Here is a 22,571-nt window from a genome sequence, read left to right as displayed (position 1 = left end):
TAGAAATCCATAGTTCTTGTCCAAAGCTTTTAAGAAGAGAAAAGTTGAATTCTAATGTCTTTTTTGAAAGATAAATACGGATATTTGGCTATCCTTCGGGAGAAAAAAAGAAGATAATAATAGAACAATCAATTCTTTATTTTGGCTTAGCATAAAAATGATAATTATTATTTTTTAATGTAGTTAATTAATCAGTAATTATGTTTTAATCTTCTCATTGAAGGTAGGTTGATCATTTCAACAATTGTGTCAATTTTTATACGATTATATGTATAAATAAAAATTATATATATATGTTATGCTAAATTTTAGATGAGTTTTTAACTTAAAATCAATTAGAGAGATCCTTATTATATTTAAATGCCTAAATTATTCTAAATTTAACAGATAAGGATTTTTTTTTTTTATTTCCATTCTAATACATTTCCTCACATGTAAAAACAATGAACTTATCACGTGGTATGAACTTCACATATAGCCTAGCATAACAAATCTATCACGGAAGAACAACGAATGGGAGTAATGCCAGCTTTGATACTAGATAATTTCTCAATTGCACCAATACCTTTGAGCCATAATAATTAAAATTAGCACCTTAAGCACCGTAGAAGGGATTCAAAAAAGTTTATTTCCTTGTTAATAATGAGATTCGAATGACTATCAATGCAACATTTAGATGCACATATATAGTTAATCATATGATCATATCTTTTAGGTATCCATCATAAAATATTGGCAACATTTTACAATTCCAGAATGTCTGACATTGAGAATTTGTTTCTTACTTTGCTTAATTTTGAAGTGAGGCCTGCACTACTACATTTGTGATGCTGACTAAACCTATAGGAATGATTTATGATGCTGACTAAACCTATGAATGAATTTGTTTTTTTTTTTTTTTTTTATGATTTCATACGATAATCCATGTTCTTTCAACTTCAAAATTGTCTTCTTTCTTTTGATGTAATCATTTATCTTAATGGCTGTCTTATAGGTGAATGGCATAGGGCAGAAATCATTATATAAATAAATATAGAATTTCTAGAGAAATTGGGTTTTATAATTTTGTATTTAAAAAGAAAAATCAAAGAGCTTTTCTTAATTGGAAAAACACTTGGGATGTTTGGTGGGAACTAATTAAGTTAAACGATTAATCAATTTTTTTATAGCAACAAAAGTACAATGTCTGCAATTAGCATAAAGATTGTTTACATGTAATTGATGGTAAACTTTGCTAGCTGCAACATCCACTATGAGTTGTTTTCTAGATATCAAAGAGGAAAGACTTTCAAGACTAGCTTAAATTGGAAAGTGAGAGGTTTCTTATTAAATTACATTCTTAATTAATGATGATGTTTCCTACTTCAAACACTACAGCTTTTTAACTTTTTTTTAATAAAATAAATCACAAATTCAGAATAAAAAAATTTAGAAATGTTGAGATTTACATTTTATATCTACTTAATGTTATCTTTGAAAGATAACTATATAAATCAACTAAAGATTAACCCTCAAATTTAATATTTTGAAATGTCGGTTGGTGTTAAAGTAGGCCCGTGATTTTATTCCCTTTGATATTCTAATCATAGCTTTTGCAGTTTGATTTTCATTTCTATTTTATAATTATAAGCTTGATGAAGATAGGGTCACTAGCTAATGGATATATATTTTTATCTAGACAAAAACCTCTTTGATACTGACAATATTGTCATTGTATTGATTTTATAGTTCTGTCTAGTGTATTGATTTTATAGTTCATGTGGATAAGTTCACTAAGAGGACACTTTTATTAAAACTTCAGGTTTTAATTTGACAAGATTATACTACAATCCTATATAGTCTTACTGTTGAGTTAAAAAAAAAAAAATCTAATGCACAGAATTGCAAGATTTTTAGTCTGCCATAAAAATTCTTATTTGTTCCTCAACTGCAACTAAATGATTAATTTGTTTATTCTTTTTATCATGATCAAATACACTAGACTTTTTTTTTTTTTTTTTTTTTTTGCTTTTTGCTGCTTTCCCCTGAAGGATAGACAACCACATAGTTTTTTTCATTGCAAGAATGAATCATCCACTTAGAAAAAACAGGCAATAATATTCACTGGATTTTTTTCATTGTCTGCCTTTTCTTATCTATCCTGCTCAATCATTTCAACTGCTTATTGCTTGCACGTGTATGGTTTTGTTGCTACGTACCCTTTTTCTGATCATCAAAATTATTTGTGATTTTGAGCTTAGGGTTCGTACTTTTGTGCAGGAAATTGAAGATGAAGATGGCTTATTCTTGACTAAACGACAAAAAAGCAACTATTCTTTTTGACACAGTTTTTGTAATTTCTATCCATTAGTAACCTGTTCCCTAGAGTACAACAAGTTAGATAAACCATTTCACAATATTCTCATAAGATTTGCAGTTTAGGGATTGAACAGACTCATTTTATGCTTGGCTGATGTCAGATTTCTATTCAAATTTTTTTCTTGTGTTCTGGTGTAATTAGCTTTCTTTTTTTAGAGCTGATGTCTTCTTTGAACCAGTCTCTTCAGAGATGAAGTTTTGTATTTGACTGTTTACTATAAATGAAATTTCATTATTAACTGAAAAAAAAAAGATGTGCAGTTTCTTACTACTTTTAATTAATTCCCGCAACCCATTATTAATTTCGACAAAATTCTCGAGAATTGAAATTATACTTGCAACTAATTTCAATTTTCACAAAGATACGAAAGAAAAGAAAATCGAACATTTAGCACATAAATGAGTAATATGTTCTTGTAATACCTTTAATTTCATATCAAAAAATTTGTGAGGATCTACTAAATTATATATAACTTATATTTGTGAGATTTTTTTTTTCAAAAAAAATCGTGAAACTTTTGAGGTAGTCTTCCATTAGAGAGTTATTTTTAAAATCTTAATGAGTGAGAATTAAGTGCACATAATTAAAATCACCTTTAAAATCTAGTTTTATATGTGATGTATTTCGTTTGACTGAATGTTAAGCTTTAATAGGGTAAATTGTACCCTTAATTTTACATTAAAAGAATTATAAAAACTTACCATAATATATATATATATATACTTCAATCCATATTTTATGAGATTATTTTTGAAAAATAAAATTATAAAATTTTTGAGTCAAAAGTGGATCTCTACAGATCATTCTTAATTTTTCGCAAGATCAATAGCATCTATTTACCTACATTGGTTCATCTTATTTTTTTCCTAAAACAATTAATATATATGAGTTTTGTAAATTTAAAGATGATTAATTATGAAGTAATAATTAATAACACATATAAACGTTTGTTTGTACAAAAAGAAGTTAACAGTCAAAACAATATAAAAAATAAAATAGTGAATAAAACTATGCTTCTAGAATATGTAATGTAGTTTAAAGATTGCACCACAATACAAATTAAGTTGTAAGAATAAAATAGTAACAATATTTTTTACAATTTTTAATTTTTTACTTTCTCAAAGGAATTAAAATAGAAAAAATATATATATAGGCAAGGTATAGGATGTATAATTAATTGTATATAGCTTAAAGGCTAAAGCTTCCACCAAATATATGGTACATATATTCACAAGCTAACAGGCTAGCTAGCTAGCTAGACATATAAAGCCAAAGTCAATTCAATCAACTTCACTGAGAGTTCATTTTCCGGTTCAGAGTTGCAGAACAAGTACACCCACTATTTTATTATATATAAACGTGAGTTCAAAAATCAAAATATATGACATTAATGAAAAGGGTAAAATTCTCTATCCACTCGCCTCTATCCTTTTGCTTAGGTTTCCGCTTCTTTTGCACACATATATATATATAATCTCATAGTGTAACACACTTGAATTAAACTTGCTTTTTATTACCAATGCTTCTCCAACAATCAATCTATAAGAGGATATCGCTAGTATTATTTTTGGTGGATAAAGACATGAATGTCTATTGTTTGCAGCCATACCGATTAATGGCAACTTTAACCTAAATAAAGCTAGGGAACATTTACATCAACATAGCATATAGTAGTATTTTTTTAGTTCATAGTAATGTAATCATATACATGCAAGAAAGCATCCATTACAAGAATTCATTGCTGAACTCAGACAATACCAGGAATGATATAATTTTTGTTTGTGTTACTTATAATCGTCCAATATTAGTTAAGTATCTCATATCCATGCGAGATTTCATAGGGGACTCAACATTCTCATGAAATTGCACCATTTCAATTTTCAAGATCATGTCATGGTTTTTTCTTTAAGGTTAAATCATCACATGAGGGATTGTCAAGGAAATTTCTTGACTACAACTGTCCATTCAACTACATGCTGTTAATAAAAAATAGCAGTGGAAAAATAGTGTAGGACTGACGTGAAATGAAGAATAGAATACGTTAACAAATCCATGAATGTAGTTACAGATGAGTAAGTGTTTTTTTCTTCATATAAGCTTCTACCTGCAACTATGCAAGTTACAACAATTGATTAAGGTTATGATATATATAAAAACATGAGTTCATTGAACAGATCAGTAGGTCTTGGGATGTTAACAAAGAGACAATAAGCTTAAAGCACTTCATAGCGACAAATACTTCATGTATCAACATCAGTATCGAAAAAATCATTTGTGACATTCGTAAATACATGCTTGTCTAAATTTTATGTTTGTTAAGAAACGACCATGGTTATGGATATTACAATCCGGTATTAAAGTTTCTGATCACTGAGATTGATGTTCTCATTACAGTTTCCTAATTTTTAAACATCTATTTTCTTACCCGACAGAAGAATCAAAATCCCAACTCCACACATGCTTTAGGAGCCTAGCTTGTCCCATTATATCAACAATGGTTCTATGACACAAATAAGGTTCTGAAAGTCCATAATCAACAAGATAGTTTGGTGCAATGTTGGTAGGATGTACATAATTATTTGTAAGAAAAAACTAATACTTAGTTGTAAGTTTTATATTCAAGCATGATCAAATTAAGACCCGAGGTTCATTTTATTAATTAGAGACAAAGAATGTTACTACACCAGCAATTGGAAATTTGTGCAATTTAATTTCAATCATTTGGAACTACAAATAAGTTGCATGAATGATGTGATGTTTTAACAAGATAATTGCTAATTTAGTCATTAATCAGCAAATAAAGTAGAAGTCCACAAATATATATATCGTTAATTGGCCCAAGAAGAAAAGAAAATGCAAGACATACCCTATATCAGAAATGGTAAGGGAATTGACATTTGGACCATAATGAAACAAAGAAAGCAGCCTAAATTGATAAATGTCCTTACCTTCGCTACAGTCTCATGGCATGAGAAACAAAAAATTGTTATAATTGTGCATAAAATGATCATATGCAGCGGGATTTGTTAGCATCATTCTTTTCATACGACAATCAGAATATATTCTTTTGTACATTTCTGCAAGTAGTGAAGGAGCACCAAGATTACATCTGGACTTTCCTAGGAGATTCATCTGTGAATGATATATATATATATATATATATATATATATTGAGTGTTACCTCATGGTGAACAACAAAGCCTATTGAACCAAATTGCACGTAGCATGGAATTGCATATACATGCTGATGAAACCAGTTCCAACTCTTGAATAGAGAATAGAGAAATCAAGAAAGAATATAGAGCAGATATGCATGGTGGAAACTGAAGTTGCCCAGGGATCAGCTGACCTACATACCCAGTGGGTTCGGACAAAAGAATATTAAGAAATTTAGGGTTTAGCTGTAAGTTTTTTGTAAGTATAGGAGCCCAAAATTGGCAAGGGGGACAAAAAGGAGGATTACATGGAGGGAATCCAAATTTAGATAATACCAATATATTAAGCTGTCCTGTATGGTCACACTGCATTCATACAAGACAACCAATCATTTTGTCCATTGCCTTGTGATTTTCTACTAAAATAATTAGATCACACTATATAGCCAATCAAGCTTCTCCAAAAGTCCATTGAGTGCTTGAAAAGCAATGGGAAAAATGGGGATAGACAGCTCATTTCTTTCAATAGAAAAATGTAAATCCCTGTCCGAACAAAGCTTAAGAAAAGGCCAAGAAACCCCACCACACTATTAGAAACCAAAATCCTCCCTTCTTAATTACATTTTTCCTTTATAACTACTTATTATTAGTACTGCATTATTATTTTATAACATAGCTGAATATTTTTGTCATTTATCTATGTATATATATATAGGATAATATATATTAGCAGTGGTACATATAATGGAAGGGTGGGTGGAGGGGGGGGGGCAAGAAAAATAAAAGTTCACAGTAAAGAGGCCATGATATTTAGATACTATCAACAAATACAAAGGAATTGACAGGCCGGGTTTGAAAAGATTGACCTGCGTCTCTCTTCCATCACCCCCCTCACCAGAGAGCAAATCTCAGATTCTCCTTGTCTCATCCCATGGGAGAAAAAAAATCCTATCTCCAATGAAACTGCACTTCATATCATGATCATTGAAAGCCTACAAAAACAAAAAAGAAAAGAAAAAAAAACACCCTTCACAGCAAAGGGAAAAAGCTAGTGATTGAAAGCAAAGCACTGACAAAAGAAAATATATAATCCAATAATCTCGCATGAGTGAGTTTTCATGAACTACTATTTTGCCTGTCTTTCACCATCCATTTGTTATATGGAGAGAGGGAGAGAGAAAAAGAAAGAGAAAGAGAAAAAAAGTTTTGGAGCTAGAAGTCGTGAGAGTGATGGTACATTGTTGGGTCATGTCGGTTCATGGCTTCTCTTTGGCTGTTGTGGCTGCTATCATCATCACCCTCCATTCTCGACCCCATTTGAGTTGAACCTGTAGCACCAAGATTGAGATAAACCAATCTTGAATCCAAATTAAGGTTAGCAAGATTGCTTCCACTGCTACTGCTATTATGGTCATCACTCATTGGTGGGTAAATTGCAGTTGAAGTTGGTAGGTTTACGCTCCCTTCTTCACGCGAGATAACCAAAGCTGCTGACTGAACAAGCTCAAGACATAGCCTAAGCTTATTTGGTTCAATGTGAGTTAGCCCCGGCACGGCACCTTTGAACAAGAAATCAGAGGTTAGAGTTTTAAGAATGTCCAAAGGAGTCACCCCATCAACGGTTCTTACATTAGGGTCTGCGTGGTGGTCTAAAAGCACTGCAACCATATCTGGAGATACCATTTCCGCTGCAATGTGAAGCGGGGTTTTGCCTGCAGGCCCGGCTGGGTAGTTAACATCGGCCGCACCGAGCTCTAACAAGGTCTTAACCACTTCCCGGCTGCAGTTCTCAACAGCATAGTGTAAAGCCAATGCTTCATCAAGATTCAGACCTTCTCCCATGACCATGAGCTTGACTAGTTCAACATCCGATGAATCTAATGCCCTTCTCATCCTTCGAATCTTTTGGTCCTCAAGATCAGCTGCTGCGGTGAGATCATGATGATGGTGGTGGTGATGATGAGGGATTAGGGAGCGTCGAGCAAGAGATGACTTGAGACGCAGCTCTTCAATTTTGGCCACCACATCGATGGACAGATGTTTGGCGAGAACTTCTGGTGGTAGGCCTGATTTGGCTACTAGATGGGAACAAGTAATCCAAAGCTGGTGCATGTCTTGCTTTCTTGAAGCTATTAGTACTTTCATAACATCTTCAATTGAGGCCTTCTCGACCATGCTGGCCAATTGTTTCTGTGAAACAAAGAGAACAAAACGTTAGCTTTGGTAAATGGAAATCCGATTGGAAATGAGAATATGTTTCTCTTGCATTGCTTCAAGAAAAGAAACAATGGGTGTTTATGCAGAAACATATGTTTACTTAGGTGGTGCTTGTGGAGTAGGTTGTTTCTTTTTCCAATTTAAACCCAATGGAGGAAAGCGAATGTTTGGGAAAGATTTGGTGTGCTTACTGTGGAAGACATGACTAAAGATCATCAAGATCTAAATTTAGAAAGTCTTGGGTGTGTAGCATTTAGATGGAAGAAATCCAATTCAAGGAAAACTCAAAATATGGTTATACATGAAATCTCAAGATAAACCCCCTTTTTTTTTTGTTATTGGACATGAATATTGTTTTAACAACATTTTTACCCAAAAGAAAATAGTAAATCTTTTCAACATCAACTGTAGAAGGAAAAACAAAAAGGAAAAGAACCCAAGATGATCATGAAGAAGAAGAGGAAGAAGAGCCCGTGGATACAGTGAAAGAAAACTGAAGCAATTAATAGTTGAATCAGGTGCTTTAGCAGAAAAACAGAAAAAAGAAAGAAGATTTTCTGTTGCAGAAAAGAGACAGTACTGAATGAATTGAAGATCAAACCCAACTACTACTTCCAAAAGAAGGAAATGAGGAGAGGAAATAAATTTGTGGACGAAATTCGTACAACAAAATGGTTTTAATTGTTAAAAGAAAAGAAGCCCACTTTGATCATGTTATAAGATTGCAAATACCATCAGTAAAAAATAGGAAAAAGAAAAAAAAATCCTGATTAATTCAAGTTTCCAAAAACCCAAGACAAGAGCAACAAGACTCCACAGACACACTGATCAAGATTCAGCAGACAGAGATAGAGGAAGAAATATAAAAAGAAAGGAAAAAGAAGTGTTAGTTTATGAGTTATGATGATGATGATAATGGATGATTACAACAAAGGAAGGGAAACCTGAGTAAGCAATGCAAGCTGTTCAACACCAAAGTATCTAGCGGCAGCAAGAGTGTCAAGAGCAAGATCAACGGCCGAGGTGCAATGTGTATGCCAACACGCTCTTTCACTACAATTAGGCCTGGGCTCATGCTTTTGAGGCACAATAGAGACTTGGCCACTATACAAGAACTGTAACAGCAGCAAGAACACCTCATATCCCACTGAGTTCACTGGTATAACACCGGGCCTAGACCCCGCTGCTGGTGCTGCTGCTGGGTTCATCCTGGAACCAAGCGGGTCTAACCCAGATGGAGGATCAGGTCCGCAGAAGAATTTCCTAAAGAAGAGGCTCCTTGCAGCTAAAATACACCTGTGGGCATGAACCAAGCGACCTTCTACACTGAAAGTCACATCAGAGAAAGCTTGGCCATTGATGAGGAGATTGAGGTAGTCCAGGGAGAGAGATCTTAAGGACTCTTCAAAGCTACTCATTTTAGGGTTGTTTTTCAAGAGAAAGAAAACACAACAAATTTTTTGATGTGTTTTTGATAAAGAAGAGTCTTAATTAAGAAGAGATGAAGAAGAAGAAGAAGATAAAAGATGGTTTCATTTGAAGGAGAAGAAGAAATGGAGTTTACTGTTATTGGTTTTTATAGACAGATTCTTCCTCTCGATGGAGTGGTGTGGTTTTTTGTTGATAGATATTTTTTGAGACAGAACATAGAAAGAAAGAAAGCGCAACATGGGTGGCTATTCTGGGCGGCTCAGCTATTTAAAATAGACAAGTAAAAAAATTAAATTAATTAATAAATTATTATTAACAATACATGGGGTACTAGGGTAGGAGAAATGATGCTGGGATTGGGAGGGGAATTGAGGGGAGAGATTGAAATTTTTGGCAGAATTATTCTATGATTAGCTCTTGTTTTATTTTATTATAAAATTATAATAAGTAAACTAAAATAATAAACTATCATAATCTGAAAACGCAACATTTATGTTCGTTTTGACTTAAAAGGCTTTGTGTTTTGACTGCCTCGCTAATACTGTGCCTAGCATCACCCTTTTATTCAGCTTTTCAAATCTGTTTTTACTTTTGTTTGCTTTAAAATTGCAGTAAATAGCGAAGATGGTACTTCGAACTTTACCCAACAAAGCCATTTCTTCAAGATCAGGGCTTGCCAAGTCACCACCCAAACCCATAATTCCTAACACAATCAAGAACAAAAGAAACCAGCAGTAAGCAACTAAGCCAGAACTTGTGTTATTGGATCAGTATAATAGTATTATCTTTTTTATTTATAATATTTTTTTATTTAATGCAACATTAAAAAATTAAATATAAAAGAAACCATCCTATGATATAATAGTACAACTTTCAAATAAATAAAGATTTTTTATAATTTATACATAATGAAAATTTATCTCAATTGTTTTATTAGCAGTGCAGCATTTACATTATTTTTTCTCTCATGTCAATCAAAATCTTAAAAAAATAATATAAGTATATATAGATGATACAATAAATTTTTTTTTTGTTTCTTTTATACTAACATTACATTTGTACTACTTAATAACTATTTATGCAACAAATCAATCAATTATAAATTGGATCATACTCATATATGATATGTATTATAGAGATAATTAAGGAAAAATTATAGCATGTAAGTGTGATAGCAACAAAGTGAAGGAAAAAAAAAATTTCAACAAGAAACAAGTAAATTAAAGCTAAAAATGTGATCAAATTCATTAAAAATGGGTTTGTGAAATTTTAAGTTAACAATTTTGGTATTTGGACAAAAGTGAATAATTATATTTGTAATTTTCTAAGATTGTTAATGGGATTAAATTATTAGAATCCGTCAATATTTATTATAAGAGTTTTTAATTTTTCGAGATTGTTACTGTACTTTGAACTATTGTGTTATTTACTAACTTCTATCAAATTATTTAATTAATATTCAATAATTATCAAATTTAAGTGAACAATTTAGGTATTTTGATAAGAGTGGATACTCCTTTTTATTTTTCAAGATTGTTAGTGGAATTGAACTATTACATTATATATTAACTTTTGTATGTCATAGTTGCATAATATTCAATCATTAACAAAATTAAGTGAGTAATTTTTGTTTTTTTACAAGAGTAATTTTTTTTTTTAATTTTTCAAAGTTGTTGATAGGATTATTATTAAAAGCTTTTAATATTTGCTAACAGTTTTTTATTTTTATTTTTCAAGATTATTAATATGATTGAACTATTGCATCATATATTAACTTCTATCAAGCTTTCTTTTAATAAAATGTTATAAAAGTATTATTAATATGATATGATTTATTAGCTTTTTGTTTATATGAAATATAAAAGTATCTTCTTATATCTATATATTAAGTCACTAACTATACATTTTCATGTTATTATTTAGTATATAAATACATCATATATCAATAAAAGTGATTTTTTTTAAAGCTATTATTATTGAATTGAGAAGATTCAATTGCAAAGTTTTAAAAAATATTAATACAAGCGCAGTACAAGCAAAACACTCGAATAGATCTAACCAAGAGTCGAATTATCTGTCTAATTTTGAAAGCCCTCCCAAAATTTAAGAAAGCTTGAACATTAATATTAATTAAGCTCGTTAAATGGATATGAGCTTAAATTAAAGCCCATTTAGGATATGGGTTGGGCCACAAGCATAATTTTAAGGCCCAAGTTTGACCCGACCTGATTTTTTTGTATATTTTATATTTATATGTTTTATTACATAAAAATAAATAATAAAATAATATGTGTACAAATTAATAATCTATGCTTACACGTACACAATCTCACTCAAATATCAAATTAAATTAATAAAGTCATTTTTTATGTTTTATTTTATTAATTATTTTTTTCATAATTAATTAATATTTATTATCAAATTTATTTTTATTTAAAAAAATTGACATATGAGCAGGTATAGACTTGTCTGAACAGTTTTTTTTTTTTTTAGAAATGATCAATAACTGAGATCTATAATTCTTATGGGGTCAAGTTTTTAACAAGTTGGAAATTTATTAATATCTTATTTAAGTTTGGTCCAAATTTGATCCAATTCATAAATAGATTTATTCTGAAATAATGTATTTTTTTAAAATAAAAAATTGTGACCCCGGAAAGATTTTTTTCTAGTATATAATGCAATGTTAATCCTACTAACAGTTACTATACCAATTATAATATTGGAGCTCCAAACACTATTTACCATGCAAAAATTTGGGCCAGTGAACAGTGAAAACATATAGCAACTTAAATTTCATTAAAAATTTGTTGCTTTCTAAATAATGATTAGAACACTATTATAGACAAGTAGGCAATAGTTATGTAGTTATACACATATATGCTGAATGATAGTACTTTAAACTACTAAAAAAATAAAAAGAACGACAGCACTTAGGAACCAATCAGATCTTATTTCCTCCAAACCAAATATTAACAAATTATTTCATCTTTAAATTATTATTTTATACATTTATATTAAAAGTTTTAAATTTATTTTTTTTATATTTAATTTAACATCATTAAATTTCAATCATAGATTTAGTTTGAAATGCATTACTTACCTTTGGATAAATTAATGAAATTTTTCATTGATTTTGAAATAAGGGAAAGGATATTCTTCCGAGATAATTTACCTTCATTTATTGTTAATGCTATAAACTTTGCTTAGGCATCGTTATACTGGACACAATTTTTTATTTAAATACATTTTAATTTTTAAAAATATTTATATATTTTTTGCATATTTTAGTTGATGTAATTAATTAAATCTATCACAAATTTACATTAATAAAATGAAATGTAAGCTAAAAAATGAAATTAGTACTTAAATTTTTTTTTAATGATAAATATATGCATGTGTCTATCAAAGAGTTAGCTCTATTCTTCAAAAAATTATACTAAAAGAATAAAATATGAATATAATTTTCATGCATTATATAATTTCTTATACAATAAGTATATTACATATAAAAGTAAATATTTCAAATGAATTTTTTAATCTTATATTATTTAATTTAATTAAGCATAATATTTTTATGCTTTCATTTAATTTTTTGGAAATATGATATAATAGTATAAATAAAATATATAATTTAGTTAATTAACATACAAGCATAAAAATTAAAATAAATTTCACATATAAGTTATAATTAATATAATTATACATTTTATTCTTTATTAACAGAAAATTAATAGTTTAGTTGATCGATAATTTACGATTACATAAAATAACTTGCATTAAAATTTTGAAACCTCTTTGTTTTCTTTAATTGGGGTTTTAATTACATATATCAACCTGTTTAAAAGATAGCTTTAGGATACATTAATACAATTGCAACGATACAACTTGTTGGTGGCTGAAGCTAGGGTTGAAGTACGTTTAAAATTTGCAACTGAGCATTCACGCCAGTTCCACATGAAAAGCTAAATAAGGTAATTCATGTGATATCAGATGATTTAATTAAAATAGAATAGTTTTAAATAATTATGGATTTAATAAAATAATTTTTAAAATTATAATTAAAATAAATTTTAATTCAAAATTTATGGACCGTAATATTAACTCCAAAACATTAATATTAAATTTTGTGTTGAAAAAAATGGAAATACTCGCAAGGAGGAAGGAGTGGCTAGGGTGAAAGCCGAATGGAAGGAGGCTAAGGTTTAGGATTCACATGGGGAAGCGTGTCGGCTGGGTGAATATGTTATCGGGACTGGCGTCCCAACGACAATAACAGTAATATAATTAATTGTAGGGGTAGGGGGACCAACTTGCACGTGGGACAAGACTTATCACGTGCAAAACGAGAGGATACAACTACAAAACAACAGCCAAAAAACAGGCAACTGTTTCTTCGTAGCTTTAACAGTTTTAATTTATGAAGGCTGTAATAAATATTCCTAATAAATGGAGGTTAAAAAAAATAGCAGAGAAGCTGTTGTTTTGTGCCTTTGGCCAAAAATTATTTTAAAGAAAAGGTTAGGAGAAATAAAAACCAGAAAATCCCATGGATTGACAGCACATCCACTGACTGTCTTATGATTTCAAGACCCCCGATTTGACGTTTGACTTGTCTTATCACTCTCCTTCACAGTTTTTCCCTTGGCCTCCCTTTTTATCTTTTTCTCTCATCCTGTTCATAATCAGAATACACACATGCACTCAAGCTCAAGAGCAGCTTCAGTTTCGTACATTTTCCCCTTTTTTTTTTCTTTTTTTTTTAATATAATTTTTCCGTAGAAAAGATAATCCAAACTCTAATTAGATTTGATTTTTTAGAGTTAATTTTTTTAATTGTGTATTGAATCGGATTAGATTAAATAATAATAAAAAAATTAAAATTAAATTTTAGATAAATTTGATTTGATATATATAAAAATTTATTTTTTAATTAATTATTTAATTTTATATTTATATATCTATTTGATTTTATATTTATATTAAAAAATATTTTATTAATTTCGAATCAAATTGAATATAATTTTATACAATATCAAATCAAATTGGATTCATATTTTATATATATAATTGAATTAGGTTTGGAATGAACAAAAATTCGTTTTAATCTGATATGTTGTTATTTCTAGTATCAACAAATAATTTGTATATTATATATTTATATTATTTTATGCCTTTTCTCTTTGCATTATAAAATAGACTTTGTTATTGTGTTACATAATATTGTTTTTCAATACATTAAAAGTTATTAAATTAGAAGAATAAGAATAAAAATATTATAATTATACTTTAAATTTGAATCCTAAATTTATTAAATATCAAGTATTAAATCAATTATTACATTTAATAAAAAATTATTATAAACAAATTTTGATTAATTTACTAATTAATATTCGTTAACAAAATTCTTGAAAATTTTAAGACTGATAAATTATTTCAATCCCAAATTGAGATGCAAGTATTGAGAATTATAACATCTCTTATCATATCATTGTATCAGATCATATTATTGCTAAACACAAATATATTGCATTTAAATTATTAATATATACATGCATGCATACATATGTATGCATGTATTTATGTTTATACTATATGGTACTAAATTTAGATAGTCTAGCTAATAAAATTTTATTTTTTTTAAATGAAATGGGAAATTAATTATTAATTAAATGTTGTGGCTTAATGTTCTATAAATTTGAACATTTTAGTTTAACTTCATATGTAATAAAATAATTTAATATGTCAGGTGCATTTTCTCAACTCCTAAAATAAAGAATGGTTTTTAGCTTTAATCAAAGAAAAAAAAGGAAGAAGGTGGAGAAAACACTCATCCTCCCTTAATAATGAAAGCTAAGACTCATGAGGATTCCAATAACTAGTGGTGGTTTGTTTAGGAAAGAAAGTTAACAGTTTCAGGGTGCCAAATTAGGAAACTTTAACACCAATTAAGGTACAAAAGAATAGTTTAATTAATATTATTATAAGTCAAGTTGGTAATTAAAAACATATTTGACTCAATGGTCCTCATATCTTTATTACCACTATTTTTTTAATATCTAAATTTAATCTTCTTATTATATTACATTGCTCCTCCAACCAAGAAATGATCCTCCTTTTTTATTCATTAATTAATTAATTGTACAGTCAGAGATAATCATTTTCTTTTTTTTTTTAATATTTATCTTAATTACCAAGATGTTTTTGCGTACGAATCAGACATTCAACATTAATTCAAAAGATATATTTTTTTATTTTATTTCCATATTAATTACCAAGATGCATGATATTTACTGTTGCTTTTATTTTATTTTTTTGTCCATATGTGAGGAATGATCCTTTTGCCTAATTAATTGGAGAGTGATTTTACATCCCCTTGCCTGGCGATTGAGATTAACAGTTAACCGTTGATATATAATATTAATTGATGATTAATAAGCCTCTAAAACACATCGATAAGCATCACCAAAAGGGGAAGTGTCATTGGCTCCTCCTTTTTGTCTATGGAGGAGTCCTTTCGATCTTTTTTTTTTTCTTTTTTTCCTTTTCAATAGTTTTTTTTAAAAAAGTATTTTACTTTAGCTTATAAAGTTATACTATTGCTATTTTCACTTTTAAAAATGTTTTTTTTTTTTATGATATTGCATACATTTACTTTGCTAAAAATTTATCTCTTTACTTGTTTCTAATATATATAATTTTTGACTAGTTTGATTTTACGAGCCAAATGACGCCAATTTAATAAAAAAATCAAATGAAAAAAAGAAAGAGGTTTCTAGTCTCACATCAAAAGTGTTTAGTAGTTTGATCTAAAGTACGTCTTAAAACCTTTTTCTTTATCTTTGAAGGCTTCACCTTTGAATCAATACAAAACTTGAAGGCAAAACTATAACCGGTGCTTAAGTAGAAGTTCTTCAACAGTAACAAGTCCTTTGTAAGTCGTGTGTAACAGAAAATATCCTTGGCTGCATTAGGACTTTTTAAGTACTCAAAGGCAAAAGACAAAATACAATCGTAACAAAGATAATGTAGGAGCGATCCTTTTATAGAGATAATTTGAATAGTTTATACGAGTGAAAATTTTCTGTCTTTGAATAGTGCAAAACAAACTTGAGATTGATGCTACAACACATCACAAACTCCTCAATTTGAACTCGTCATATCCATTGTCGACTCATTAATTCTTCGTATCCATCAATCTAAATTGATAAAGGGCATATTCATTTGAATCATTTCAATCGTTAAAGAACCAAAAAAGCAAAAGACTTAGCTAAGTTTAAGGAATAACACTATTTTGATTTACCAAATCTCCTTGTAAGCTAGCTTTCGAGAAAAAAAGGACCCAAAATGGAATAGTGAATGATCAACTAATCACCAAGACATGATTGTCAACTATTGTTGGATAAGGCCATAGACTTTTTTATTTTGCTAAATTGAAACAGCTCCATGTCAAATTTGAACTTGTCTGTTTCCAGGTGCTTTGTACCAATCATATACCAGTCATGTCTTTTCATATAATGGTAAAACGAAAGCCAGAAAGGGGCTGCAATTGCATTTCAAAGTTTGTGTGTGAGGTGGGGTGTGAAGGTCAGCTTGGCCAAACTATTCAATTCAAACTCTTGTGGAACAATTCTCCCCCTTGAGATTGGACCATAGATATGCTAAGTTGTCCAACAAAGTCAAGTTGATTAAATGGTTACAATGATCGGATGAGGTTTGACTCTTGACTAATAGATGAACTCTTAGGTGGAACCCAATTGAAAAATTTGTGGGTCTTTAATTTCTTTTTTTTTTTTTTTTTTTGCATTTGATTGTCAATCTTTGATATTGGGAAGGATGACAATTCCATATAAGGGAAGTGGATGATATTAATGTTTTTGTGGAGGGAGTAGGGTCAGAACCCCAACACTTAATTTTGCTATATGTGGTGGTGGAATATAAATTTTATTGGAGTCAGTTCATGGGTCATGGTATACCCATCCATTAGGGGATCCAAAAACATCAATCCTCCTCCAATATTGCACATTCCACCAATTAAGGCTCTCAGCTGGCTCATCGAAACTCTCTTTTTTTTTTTTTTTTCTCTCAAAACCTTGGGTTTTGGGTACTGAACAATTCCCTGTTTTGTTTTTTGTTTCTTTCAGTGGAAGGTCGGCCAATTTTGACCTTGTAAATGACTAATGTCAAGTGAGATGATATATCCTAAAGAGTGACAAATACTTGGATTTGACAAAAACTTTGTTTGCCACATGAAATTATGAATCAGATAGTGGGCTTGCGTCCACATGGTCGTGGTGAAAATCATTAGCCTTTGACACGAACAAGTAGATGTCAGGCCCTCTCAATCTAGCCATGAAGAAAATCGAAAGCAACACAGAAGAGAGAGATGCGTATTTCAACAAGGCAGGCAATCATGTTCACATGTCGAAATATTCTATTGTAGACTTCAAATGGCACCTAATTTTTTTCTGACGGGAATATTATAGGTTTCAAAATGATAAGATCATCAACTCATTACAACAAAACAATTAATGTACTTTAACAATAATAATACATAATGCATAACATAATTTCTTCATTTTTTTTATAATTAACCAATATTACAAGTGGGAGCAATTTATTAAGAAATGATGACAGAAAAAGTCCGAATTTGGTGACATGAATCATGCAAGTTGTGCAATATTAAAAAGGCAATGAAATGAGTCCATATGGGGGATCAGACTTAGTGTTATGATATCCAACAAAATTTTTGCAAGGAGAGATGTCTTTTCTTAAACTCAATTTTCTTGTAGTTAAGCTTGGTGGATAGATATTTGAGCTTTGAAAGACCAATCATTTGAAAGTAAAATTGTGACTATTATTCTTTTATTGTCCATTGCTTGGTCACCTCTCAATGTGCTTGCCATTGGTGATCACAAGCTGGTTTATTCAATGGCAACTATGGTATATCATTCCTTCTCAGACATTACCTACATATATATATATATATTCGTTTTTTTCTTTGAAATAAGGTTTAAAAACTTGCCACTATTATTTAGTGTTGGATCGAATTGACAACTTTATTTATGAATGAATGCATTTTACTATTGCACTTTTTTATTTGGTTTAAAAATGATCAAGAAAAAAAAAAAACATATTTTGTGAAAAAATAAAGGATATTCTATAAAATAGTTTTATTCTTAACCATTTGTAAACCAAAAATTAGAAAATACAGTAGTAAAAATTGAACCTCTTTAAAGATAAATGATAAATTTGAGCCATCATCCTAAGTAGAGTGGTTATTGAATTTGGACCTTATTATCTCTTTTTGTTTTCATAACTATGTTTTTATATAAATATTGGAAGCTTAAAAAAGTGAATTCGAACTCAAAACCTCAATATTATTAAAGAAGTATAGAATTGCTAAATTAAATCTGTATTATTTACCAAATATTTAATCTTCCTCTTGAACAGGTTTTGTAGATTAAACCTAGAAAATTATATTTTGAAATTCAGAGCACTTGTTTTTAACCTCAGAATTAGTAGCAAGGGTTGTAAAGTTATATATTTGGTCCATATAATTGTTTGAGATTAGAGTTTGGTTTAATACTTCAAACATATGTTAGAGATAATGAAAAGATTAGCCCTAATTAACCTTGATAGACAATAATTTTCCATATTCATGGTACTATATATTTTCACTCTGGCTAAATGTTAAAAAAGCCCCTAAACTATTCCACGTTTTCTTAAATAACCCCTTATGCTTTTATTGCATCCAAATAAGTTCTTATTCTTTGATTTGTAATTATATAAATATTCATTTCAAATCAAAGATTAATTTATGTAGGGCTTATTAGGTATAAATTTAAAGTTAAAGACTTATTTAGATACAAATTAAACATTAAAGATTTATTTAGTTGCAAATAAAAGGTTAAGAGTTTATTTAGATGCAATAAAAGTATAAAGATTTATCTAAATAAAATAGTAAAATTTAGAAAAATTTTCATTATTTTAGCCTTTCACTTTTTGTTTCATTTTACATTTTACATATTACAATGAATATCTTCAATATATAGAGTATAAGATTATACAACTTCATTGATTGCATTAAGCGCATAGCGCTCTTGAGGCTTTCTTTTTTTTTTTTTTTTTATAAAAAAATGAGTATACAAGTAAACATAGAAATTACAATTCCAACAAAAGAATATTTGACATATATAGCATAAAATATCCTACAGTATATAAGAAAATTCACTTAGAGTGCATTTGGATGGATACTTTTAAAAGTTTGAAGAAATTTGAAAAGATGCCCTTTTAAAAATACTAGCACTTTTAATTATTTTATTTGGATAAATATTTCTTTGAATGAAATTTAGTCTAAAGTTTGATAAGATTAAAAAATAAGTATAAAAGAAGAATAATCATATTAAAGATAAAATACATATATACATAATATGCAATATGGATATATATCATTAGATTTATAAAAATATATAAGAATTATTAATAATATTAAAAAAATAAAAAAATAATTAGAATTAAATAAAATGATATTTTGTTTTTTGAGTTTTGTATTTTATGATGTGCCATGTAGAGCAAAGTATGAGGAGTAAAAATTTTCAAATCTCTTTTGGTGTAATTTTAATAAGAAATATGAGGGGTTTAAATCTCCTGTTGAAATTCTTCTTAAATTATAAAATTCTCATTTTCTATTACCTAAGCAGATGAATTCATTTTTAAACTTTTAAAAATATTAATTGAAATGAAACCCCTTCTCCAAATCCCCATTCAAACCCACACTTAATAAAATAAAACAAAATTCGCATAAGCGAGAATTAATTATCCTTATCGTTGCTCTTGTGGGTTTTTAATTGGTACAATATAATTTTTTTGTACTATGGTCTTTCAAATCTTTGGGTCGAATATTTGTAGCTTATTGGTTACTTTTTAATAGATTACCATTCAAGAATATTTTTGATATTTTGATAATATAATTTTTTAATTCTACATGCGTAATTAAAAATTGACACATGTTTTATTTTTTTAATTAATTTTTTAATATATTATAAATGATATGTGTCATCCTTCTAACGCTACTTAATCTAAAAACTCCATTGACAATGGATTAAATAATTTCTTTTATTATTTTAGCTTAACCACAAAAAAAAAAGTTAATATCCTAAATAGCCCCTCATATACATATGAGAATGACTTAATTATTAAGTACATCCAAAATTAATAGTCACAATTAATGATTAGCAACTGTTTCTTTCTTTGTTTTTACTGGCCGTTAATAAAATGTTTAAGGATATTAAGCATTTATTAGGTGTGTTAAAAATGGTTTTGGTGTGAGAATGATATTAGTGTTTGGGAGACAAGGTGTTGCTTCGGGAGTACTGGATTTGGACATAAAAAGAATTCAATACCTTGAGTGACTTTGCAGGCCTTTAGGAGACACCACCCACTTAATATATATAAAAAAGCAAAGGAGGGATCCTAGCAAAACCCACTTTCTAATACTCCTTTGACCACCACTAATTAGGGCAACCATTCCATCATGAGATGGGAACAACACTTATTTGAGTGGGAATGAGGTTGTGTGGCTCTCATGCATCTCTTCCCCTCTCTCCTAAAAACCATCTCCTTATTTTTGGGTCCCATCACATCCCATTCCCTTCTTTCTAGATTGATGGGGTTTTTTCTTCCTTAGACTCACCTTATTTTGTAGCACAAATCTTTGTTTGCAAGACTCAACTTCTTGTGTGTCAATGGGGCTAGCTGTAGCCTGTATATATGGGAAGTGTTTCCAAAAAGGATCTCTCTTTTGGACTATCAAATTTCCATCAAGACCAAAACATTGAGCTGCTTGATTTCCAGTCTTTCACCAGATGCAAAGAACCATGAAAATTATATCGGCCCCACATTCAACTAGGTCAATTCATATGTGCATATAGCCACTTTGGAAAAGGGTTGGTTTCCCATCCCATGCCAAAGCCAAGTCCAAGCGCCTCTGCCCTAAATGCAATACAACTAACTACTTAGACTATCACAGAATTTTGTTGTTTTTTTTTTTTTTTTTTGGGTTTAAAGATGGCAGATAAAAGTAATGTTAGAAACTGTACACTTTCAATGAGATCTGCCTGAACATGTGATATATCAAATCTTTAATAATTTGTTTTGGAATTGCTGTCTCCAAAATCGGAAAAGCTTGCCTTAATTCCAAGCCCTCTTTGTTTTGCTCCAATGAATTGAGTTAGATTTTGTATCTGATTTGCATTAATTAAGTACAGTGACTTTCAGTTAAGGTACTGACGAGAAAACTTTTGTTTATAAAGCAAAACCCAAAGCTAATTATAATTGGTTAAGGATAAACTATTGGACGTTTATTTATGCAATCATCTTTGTCTTCATGTTAAATCACGTCAAAATTTCGCGATAGCTTTTAAGAAATCGAGCTCATAAAATCAAATCTCACTTTTATCCATGGCCTAAACTCGTTCTTTTTCCAGCAGTCAACACATCATATCGACCCCCAGAGAGCCAGCTGGGCATGATTGAATTTTGAAGCCAAAAATACGTTGTATCAAAGCTATATACTTTGCTGACCGTCAAAGTCTAACTGCCGAGAGATTTAAGGAGTTAGATCTGCTGTTAGAAAAAGCATAGATTTCCCAGGGTTTTTGGCTTTTGCAGTAGTGCAGGGAGTCAATTAATTTGCTTCACCAAATTTTTTTGATTGAGCAATAAATGATTTGGTTTTTCAATTTGACACAATTTGTGAAAAAAACTCAATGGACATACGTCAATTTCTTTCTGATTAGTCACCTCAACAACTCTCTCTCTCTCTCTCTCTCTCTCTCTCTCAACTTTCATCAATTAATTTGCTTCGACAAAATTTTTTGATTGAGCAATAAATGAATTGGTTTTTCAATTTAACACATAATTTGTGAAAAATCAATCTCTCATATTTCATCAATATAGCTTTTTCCATCGTTTTTATCCCTTTTTTCTACTTCATGTTATGTCTTTAATAAGTAGTGACTAACAAAGGAGAGCAAAAATTAAGTAGAGAAGTGTGGAAAAGTCATTCGACAACAAATGGAAAACACCACAAGTTTGGCAAACAGGAAAAAGTTTTGTATGTTGGAGTCTCCTTCATGTTTATCAGTCAAATAAGCAAAGTTCTTAATCAAAAACTATGCAATAAGTTTTGATGATGGCTCAGCAAGCCAAACTTTACTGCACCCACTTTCAATTTTCTACATTCAAATTCAACATAAACCATTTTCCCCAGTGTAACACAGCAAATTTAATGGAGGCATTAGCTATGGAAAGAGATGGCTGAAACATCACTCTGAACTGGCACTACTGGAAGACTTATTACTGTCCTACGGGTTTCCTTTTAGGTATAAAAACTTAGAAAGGAAAGT

At 29.6% G+C, this 22,571-nt stretch overlaps 1 protein-coding gene across 2 annotated transcripts; it reads right to left on the bottom strand.

Moving 5' to 3' along the window:
- Window positions 1-6,302: 6,302 nt before the first annotated feature.
- Window positions 6,303-9,386, bottom strand: LOC111310885 (BTB/POZ domain and ankyrin repeat-containing protein NBCL-like). Of its 2 annotated transcripts, XM_089752065.1 has the most exons (3): window positions 8,676-9,386; window positions 6,752-7,704; window positions 6,303-6,506 (listed from the first exon to the last, which is right to left on the bottom strand). In XM_089752065.1, the coding sequence occupies exons 1-3, from the start codon at window positions 9,147-9,149 to the stop codon at window positions 6,485-6,487; spliced, it is 1,449 nt and encodes a 482-aa protein (XP_089608191.1). In that variant the 5' UTR covers window positions 9,150-9,386; the 3' UTR covers window positions 6,303-6,484. The 2 variants fall into 2 exon arrangements, with proteins under 2 accessions (XP_089608191.1, XP_022765995.1); XM_022910260.2 differs by having other exon boundaries at window positions 6,303-7,704.
- Window positions 9,387-22,571: the final 13,185 nt, after the last annotated feature.

Source organism: Durio zibethinus, chromosome 1 (genome assembly GCF_047325235.1).
Source record: "Durio zibethinus cultivar Kanyao isolate XHJ-2024 chromosome 1, ASM4732523v1, whole genome shotgun sequence".
Lineage (NCBI taxonomy): Eukaryota > Viridiplantae > Streptophyta > Magnoliopsida > Malvales > Malvaceae > Durio > Durio zibethinus.
The sequence above is the reverse complement of the archived record's forward strand: the minus strand, read 5'-3'. Positions and strand labels throughout refer to the sequence as shown.

Bases quoted from the DNA above. Each gene is read 5' to 3' on its own strand.
- LOC111310885 (XM_022910260.2), bottom strand. From the start codon at position 9,149: ATGAGTAGCTTTGAAGAGTCCTTAAGATCTCTCTCCCTGGACTACCTC. The intron at 7,705-8,675 runs GTTTCCCTTCCT...TTTGTTTCACAG, and splicing joins AGCTTGCATTGCTTACTCAG to AAACAATTGGCCAGCATGGT.